This window comes from Oxyura jamaicensis, chromosome 3, assembly GCF_011077185.1.
Source record: "Oxyura jamaicensis isolate SHBP4307 breed ruddy duck chromosome 3, BPBGC_Ojam_1.0, whole genome shotgun sequence".
Lineage (NCBI taxonomy): Eukaryota > Metazoa > Chordata > Aves > Anseriformes > Anatidae > Oxyura > Oxyura jamaicensis.
In genome coordinates, this window is record NC_048895.1 from 94,118,298 (window position 1) to 94,127,163 (window position 8,866).

The 8,866-nt window shown below is 42.2% G+C and overlaps 1 protein-coding gene across 1 annotated transcript in view; it reads left to right on the plus strand.

The window, feature by feature from the left end:
• The window catches only part of GCM1 (glial cells missing transcription factor 1), a 9,136-nt gene extending 2,384 nt beyond the window's left edge, over positions 1-6,752 (plus strand). The window contains exons 3-5 of the mRNA XM_035323034.1: positions 841-953; positions 2,005-2,133; positions 5,284-6,752. Coding sequence (XP_035178925.1) covers positions 841-953; positions 2,005-2,133; positions 5,284-5,841 — 800 coding nt within the window. The 3' untranslated portion in view covers positions 5,842-6,752. The remainder of the gene's footprint in view (positions 1-840; positions 954-2,004; positions 2,134-5,283) is intronic.
• Positions 6,753-8,866: the final 2,114 nt, after the last annotated feature.

Here is an 8,866-nt window from a genome sequence, read left to right on the forward strand (position 1 = left end):
TTCTTTTCTTTTCTTTTCTTTTCTTTTCTTTTCTTTTCTTTTCTTTTTCTTTCTTAATCTGTACTTCTGATGGAAATTGGTTAGAGGCTGATTTCTCAGGCCCACGAGAGAGGCTCCTGAGAAAGCTGTGCAGCACAGGCACCTTCCTGCTGCACAGTTCCTGGTGACCTGAGTGGTGGCTTCATTATTTCATAGGCCAAAGAGTAACTCAGGAGAGTCTTGCAGGAAAAAAAAGATGCTCATAAACTAAAATGACTGGAAAACAGGCCTCATACCCACGTCACCAGACAAAACAGTGCAAACACAGAAGATGAGCTGGACACACATTCTTAATGAAACTATTCCAAACACTTCTTGACTGCTCACTAGAGCTAGCACATACTGATTTCTGAAACTGATGAACATTTCAGCTAAAGAAAGGCTTTGCTCAGGTACTCAGTGAGGTCAGAATGATGTCCTCTAAAATAATCAGACAAGAACATATTTGACATTCCACTTCCAAATTAAATTAACTGGGAAAAAAAAAAAAAAAAAAAAAAAAGTGAAACTCTGAAGGTAAAAGCCCTTTCTTTAGAAATAAATGACCACAATAAATCAGAATAAAGCTATAATAGCAATAATCTTTGCCAGTTATATTTAATAATGAAACAGAATGAAGGTAATTTGTTTGCTTATATTAAGTTTTATTTACGTTTTATTTTTTTTTACATAGCTTTTCCCTAGTGTATTTTCTAGCCCCCAGACTAGAAGTGGCAATCCACCACCAATGAACCCTTGTATCGGATGGGATTCATCTGACTGGTGCTTCATAGGAACTATTTCCCACTGTTTTTGCTCCAGGGAAATGCTGTCCAAACTGCAATGGACCCCTGCGGCTCCTTTCCTGCCGAGGCCATGGTGGTTACCCCGTTACCAACTTCTGGAGGCATGAAGGCCAGTTCATATTTTTTCAGGTTGGTATACGACTACCTTACATTATGCAGGTTAATTTTAAATACATTATGTATATATATATTTATTAAGGATCATTTGTTCCAACAAATAAGGGTCATTGAATATGACAAGGTCAAATGGTTGTAGGGACAAAAGTTTTCACAATGAGTATGGAAGGTCCAGAGGAACCTTATCTAACTCTGAAGGTACCCCTGCAGAGGTTGAGTTAGGTCTCCAAAGGTCCCTTCCAACCTAAATTACTTTATGCTTCTATGATTTTACAGTACATTACATTTTTCATTTAGGCTCTCACCAAAACCTGTTGATTTTGAAGCACTTTGCCTCAGGTATATAGGAAAAAATAAACACTCAAGAATCAGGACTGCCATATTACATCAACCTTTCCAAAAAAACATGTATAGGTATGAGGTTATCTCAAGGGGTTGTCCATGGAAAATGCCATCTATGCGTTATATGCAACTTATACCTGGAAAACAATGCATGCAAATATTTATATAACGGGCAATATTTTGGGAAGCCACACTCCCAGGTTAGTTCCACAAACACTTTGTGTTGTCTCCTGTTTTCCAGTCTTCTGAGTCTTTACAGTTGTCTTTCACTTACATGCAGGTTAAAAAAAAAAAAAAAAAAAAAAAAAAAAAAAGATTAATTCTCAGTGGAAGCTAATGGAAATTAATGTCCTGATAAAGCTGTCTGAAATCTAGGAAGACTGAAAATGACTGTAGGGGCATTGTAGCCAGGCTTCGGCTGACACTGTGGCTTCAATTGGGTCTCCAGTGTGGGGTGTCTCTTCTGCATATAAATGTGGTGTACTGGTTTATTGTGCTTTTACTCATTTAAGGGAACTTCTGCCCCATCACACTTTATTTAAGATCCATTTGTTACCTGAGCTCACATTAAATAAGTCTTATCAAATACAAAGCATTAAACAAGGCCATGTGTATGTTTTTGTCCAGTCCAGAAAAAAAAAATATATATATATATTTTTCTCCCTTAAGATTAATAACAAGGTTGTTGCTAACTTTAACATATCACAATTACTTTCTAAAGTCCAAAGGGGCTCATGACCATCCACGTCCAGAAACAAAACTAGAAGCTGAAGCACGGAGATCAGTCCAAAAAGCACAGACAGCTTTTTCTCCACCTTCTCCAAGGTTAAAAAGACTCCGGGAGATCAAGGTAACTTTCATTACCAATAAATGAAATTGCAGGGCAAGGGATCCAAAGTCCAACACACTTTACTGAGGAGGTTAGCTAGGCTTTGGTTTTGGTGGGAGCAGGGTTTATGTCTCTGCATACTACCAGGTGAAGAAGGAGCAGGGGGTGTCCTGAGCATCCTGCTCAGATCAGCACTGCTGTCAATTGCCAGCATCCCCCAGCCAGAGCCCCTTCGAGCCTGGTGGCAGCAGGAGACTACATCTATACTGATAAACAAAGCAGGGCTGGAGGACTATCACTTCACTATTCACATGGTCCTTGGCACGGTTTTGGCCAGTGTGAACTCATGCTTGCAGACAGTCCTTGGCCTCATTTTATTTAGTGGTGTGGATACAGCTTTGGAGCTCCAGCTCTTTCCTGTTTTGAAATGCAAGAGTTGTCTTTAGAAAATTTTCCTACAAGTGTTGCGTTAGCACTGCCCCAGAAATTAAATTATTTATAAATAAATCTGAGAAGAAAGTAATTGGATATTTGGTCTAACCAGTATTGACACTTAAGGAGAATATTAGTAGGTTTTAATTTGAGTTTAACTGGAGTACACATACATACATGCACTGTATAGTATTTTACAGCTGAATACAATATATATTATTACCTGTATTGTATGTCTATTTTATACTGAGTATGGCATCTAGACAGAACGAACTCCATTTATAAGGCAAATCCACTCGTCCTCACCTTTTTCCTCCAGTCCCCCAACTTTAAGAAAATGCTGTTACTTCAGTAGCAAGCCTGGATTTCTTTATTCAAAAACTTAATGCTCATCAGGGAGGGAGATGATCTCCTGCAGACAGTTGCCCCTGAGTGGGATTCAGCCACCTGAAGACCTTCAGGGGCTATGAGGGCACCAGGGAGACAGCCCTGGGAAGACAGGAAGGACACATTTTCTCCAGATTGGTATGTGTCCCAGGATCCTCTGAAGACATGGATGAGGTGCTGCAGAAGAGCAAAAGCATCCTCCACCTCTGCTCATCTCCCCTGGGTTTTGCCAGGGCTGGCAAGGGAAAGGTGCATCACCTCTGCCTGGTGTGCCTTGCTTGCTCCACCAGGTCTCCAGAAGGACAGGGTGCTTTGCAGGACTCAGAGAAGCACTGTTAAAACATCATCTCTGCCTGAGCAGCTGGGTGTGGAAGCACTTGTGGAACACAGCATCTACACAAATCCCATAGACCATTGTGTGCCCGATGGAGGGAACCACATAGAGCAGTGAGGGTGAGCCTGACTCTAGTGACATTCCTTGCAAAGATTGTGTGACACCCACCTGTACACCACCAGTCTTCCCATGCAGTTTGTCTTTTGATGTGCTGGAGATGGTGTATCCTCCCCAGCCTGGAGTTAAGGATAGCACTTAAAGCCCCTTTGTCCACAGAGGAAAGGGATAATAGGATCAGGTGGGGACAGCCTTCTTAAATGACATGAGGAAGCTGGGGAATCCAGGTGTCCAAGAAATAAAGAGTGAGCAGAGGAAGGCAAATCCATTTGAATGGAATATGAATTTAGAAGCTGAACCTATTTCTGCTGGAAATATTAAAAAGAACACTAAAAACAGAGCTAAGGAGTGACACTGATGAAAACACACTGACTTGGGGTCAGCCAGTTGGAGAATGGATGTTGGATGGACAGACAGTGACATCTTGGCACAAGTTTATGGGAACACAAAGAGATGAAATTCCATGTTATTATGTTATATGTACTGAAACAATGATTTTCATACTGTTGGTTTAATTATGTTCTTACGATCACACTGAATTAATCCCCACCTACTGAGCCACGTGGCTTTTTTTTCTTTTATTCCCAAGTCTACATGTCTAGTAGGTAGGACCCTCCTTGCCTTTCTCTTTCTACAACATCTTTCTGCAACATCTTCCTATTATTTTTTTTTGACTTCATGTTGTGTAGGTGTAGTTCCTACTCCTACATATCACCTAATAAATATCTATCTATCTAATAAGTATCTAACAGCCCACTCTTCAGCTGCTCTGACACTATGGAGTCAGGGTGATTCCATTTACCCTCAGCTGGCTTTTCAGTTCATTCCTTTCAGGCAGGTTTGTCTTGGAAATGACCCATTGTATTCCTGTTTTTGCCATGAACAGATGTGAGGCAACATAGCAGTCTGATTGCACATGCAGAGTTTGTTGCTGAATTTTCTCCTTAGAAAATTCAATCCTGATGTGCTCACAAGATACGAGACAGGAAAACTGTAGAAAATACATGAGACCAAAATAGAAAAAGTGATATGTAAGATGTTTTCTCTATGGCATCACCTGTTTTTTAGCTGAAGATGGGCTGGTCCTACATCAGGTCACTGGAATTTCTTCTCCTTGTAAGGGGAGAGCAGCTAAAAGGAGCTTTGCTACTCTGGCAGTCAACAAGTCAGAAAATCACTATAATTAAATGTATGCAAAAGCAGGATTACAAAGAAGTGAGACCTGTAAGTACTAATCAGAAATGATAGCACAGAGTGAGCGTTGTGAAAGGAATTAAAGTGTGTAAAATTATAATCCAATAATTAGGGCATTTAAAGAAGTTGAAAATTATCCAGGAAAAAAAAAAAAATGACTCAGAAGAATAATTCCAGTGTACTGTTCCCTCCTTGAATGAATAACTGTTTGTGGCTCCCAAAAAATAAAAAATAATAATAATAAAATCAGTTAAAAATAGAAGTAAAGATTCTTAAAACACTGGAGCATAATATTGGATCGGAAAGGTCACTTCAAAACAATCAGTTACAAAAATCTTTTCCATTTTTTTCAAAGACTATAGAAACAATTTAAATTCCATGGAAGCAAATTAGAATTAATATTAGAATAATTTCATTTTCATGTGCTTCTTCAGTGTATCCTGAGAGCTGTGAATGTAAGATCTAGTGGTTATTTAATATTAAATAAGGATTTGGGCAAAAACTGATGAACCAAGCCCACAGCCGTGACATCAGAGCCCGTTTGGTTTGTCCCAGAGCCCCCAGGCACTACTCTAAAAGGAGGCCATGCTGCTGTGCCTGCTTCATTACCCACGTTAATTGAATGCCTTTTGGACACATTGACCTGCTGTTGTTTAATGTTGCTAAAGTGGGCCGCGTTTCACTAAACCACACCTTCCTTTCCCAAGTCTCTGACAGGTGAGATGCCCACCCAGGAGGCCTTGCCTTTGCTGCTTTCCAAGCCGGATGGTTACGTGCTACCTGCCAACTTTGGGGGACATTTAAGAAAAAGCTCTCCAGAGCAGACACCGAGCAGCTGCTTTGGGCAGCTGCCGTACCTGAGGGCGGCTGGGGAGGACGAGGAGGGCCGGGCACACCCTGCCCATGGCGACTCACGCACACAGGTCTGGAGAGGCACCCAGCATGTCCCCGGCGTGCCACCGGTGACAAAGGCTGTCCATAACCCCCTCAGGCCCAGTGCTGGCCCTTTGGGGGATGAATCCTGCAAGAGAAAAGGCCCTCTGGCCTACAGCAGTGGCTGCCATACGTTCCCTCCTCCACCATACCCCCCGCCTCAGCAAGGGCCCTGCCTGGTGGGGTCACGCCGCCACCACCACCACCACCACCAGCACCACCTCCCGGCACTCCTCAAGGGAAGCCAACGAGATGAGGAAGAGGCAAAGCACTGTACAAACCCCAGCTACTGCAACAACGACATGTTTTTTAACCTGTACCCATTACGGTGACTGGGTTAACATTTCCTCTCTATCATCCGCTTCTGGCAATGGGGCTAACTCTCCATCTCTGGCTACCATGCTGATTGCCTCTTTATCTTCTCTTTTAGAACTGAGGAAGGGCTTTTGTGCCTGCAGACCCACCTCTGCTCTTTTTTTTTTTTTCCTATAAAATAAAATAAAATAAAATCCTTACTGTTTCATTGATCTAATAAAAAGCATCATTTCTTTCTACAAATTAGCTCACTACCATTGCACTTTGGTAGCATTTCATGCCACCAGTCCTACAGCTGTACTGCTTGACCCAGTTTCAGATGTGTATTTTGAAGGTACCTCACTGCTTTTTCCAGCCACTGTTCAGGTCTTTCATTGCAAGCTGTAACAAATCCTTCAGCATCCTTTCCTACATATCACCCTATTTTCTGACCACTTCTGTAAGCTGTACTTCATCAGGAGCTATCCATTCCCTAACATCTGTTTAAAAAACATAGTGTGCCAAATAGGATTATTTTTCCTGAATTTAATGATCTGTCTTTGAGATCTTTGGCAAAGGTTTCTATACTTTTTTTTTTTTTCCATAATTCATATCTAACTTTCCCAACCTTTCTGCTGTCGGCACCATGTCTCAGGGACTACCAGCCCACACCTTGCAGAGGGAGGCACCAACACATCCCCACTGCCAACCCTGCAAGGAGGAGATGAGGGACATCAAGTCTGGAGCCACAGTTCACAGCTGGTTCCTTCAGTAGCTGTGGCTCCACACACTGCCTAGTCTTTGGAGTCAATACAACATTGGCAGCCCCGACTGGCCCCTGCCCTACCTGTGGGGCAAGCTGTGCTGAGCGAAATACCTTTTTTATTGGGACAAGTCTGGGAGGACAGTATTACAAAACAAGTGGCAATAAAAACTTCACAGTACCTCAGACTGCAGCACATCTGGTGTCCATCAAAATCAAAACAGGTTCAGTCTTCTCATATGTCTTTTTTTTTTTTTTTTTTTTTTCTGCTTGTTTCCAACCTTTTAGACTTTTTTTTAAGGACTTGGGAATACATTAGCTACTAGGGAAATGGCTCTAATTATGAAGGGTGGTGGAGTTTAGAGACATTTATGAGACAAGAACAAATTATATTTATAGAGTGTTTTAAAATGTTTATTGAAATTTGTGAAACAGAGGATGTGTAGTGATTTATTTTTTTTAATGTGGAAAAAAAAAAAATCTAAATTTAGATATAAAATAACAGCCTGCTCTTGTAGTTGAGGGTCAGTTCACCAGTCTTTGATTTACTCCCATGCTACTATCAAACTGTTAATTCCAAGCTCTATTTGTTTTTATTATGATTTGTGTTTTATTATGGCTCAGTATCTTAGGAAGAAATGTCAAGGGTAGTAACAACCTGTACCTCTAAGACAGCAAAAGGAAATTCAGTAAGAGCCATAAGCACTGTTGCTCTGAGAGGTGAGATGCAGGAGAGACAGACAGATCCCACCAGGCTGTGTGTCCCATAGCTGAGATTCCTCTGTGGCTGCCCAACCGGCCACACCAGCATCGACCCTGCCCACAGACATCTTGTTCTGCTTTGCCTTGCCTTTCCTCCAAATTCCTTATATCTTGCAGCTCCTGCTTATAACACTGTGCACCCAGGCCCCAGCACTGACCCCTGGTTTGGGGGGACCCACGGCCCGTTTGCACAGCACTCATTACACCAAGCATGCTTCCAAGTTAAACACATTTGAGGCTCAGGGATAGAGTAGCATTCTGTTTTGAAAAGGAGGAAAGTAGCACAACAGGATCTTTCTCAGGTAAAGCACAGAGGTTTCCAGATTTGCACTCTGCCAGGGTCAGTTTGACCTTATTGCACTGACTTCTGTGCTGGCAGCAACTCTCTCCATTTTTTGGTACAATCTGTACATTGAATCAATGCGGTGCCAGATTTATAACCATTTGGCTCAGAATATGAAGACATTAATCCCAGCTGTGAGCTTTGCAAGACCGACTTTTTGCAACATATTTGGGATATGTGAAAAAAATAATGCATGTACCTCTCTGCTTTAAGCCTCTCCTAACCACTTCTAAGGTGTTGTGCTTGTTTGTGGGCAGTGATAGGAATCAGAGGTGAAAGATGGTATCAGATTCATTTTACCCTGCAATTTGAATAAAATATCCTGAATACTGAGGTAGTTTGGGTTAGCTCTATGAAGACACACTGATCTATATGCAAGGATATACCCGCAGATAATACTGCAACCATATTCTCTGCTGCAGAAAATGTTTTTCTGCAAGATGCAGCTGCAGCAAAATATTAGGAAGACAGCAGAGAAGCTATGAGATCAGGACATGAATGATTACATAGATGAAGGGATTTGTTCCAGCTTACAGGAGTTTCAGCCAGTTCTGCCAAGCTTATGCAAACATCCCTGCATGGCATGGATAGTCTACACTCACTGCTTTCCCAAGCTCTTAGCTTTGAAAACCCTGGTCTCAATGTCTAAAGGGTAATTCTTTGGGCATAGTCCCAGTGCTTGCTTCAAAGCAAGTATTTTGATATATTAGGGCTCTTCTAGGCCATCAGAGACACCACAGCAGCTACTCAGAATGACACACAGAGCCAGGCTGTATCTTACAGGAACATGATATTTCTGAATTATGTTATTTTTTTTCTTTGTTTGACTCACAGAATCGCAAAATGGTTTGGGTTGGATGGGACCTCAAAGATCATCTAGTTCTAACCCCCTTGATCATCTTCATGACCCTCCTCTGGACTTGCTCTAATAGGTACACATCCTTCTTGTGCTGGGGGCCCCAGAGATGAACACAGCACTCTTCTGGGGTCTCACAAGAGCAGAGCAGAAGGGGAGAATCACCTCCCTCACCCTGCTGGCCACAGTTGGCTTTCTGGGCTGAGAGCGCACATTGCCGGCTCATGTTGATCTTATCCTCAATCAACACCGCCAGGGCCTTCTCCTCAGGGCTGCTCTCAATCCATTCTCCTCCCAGCCTGTATTTGTGCTTGGGATTGCCCCCACCCAGATGCAGGA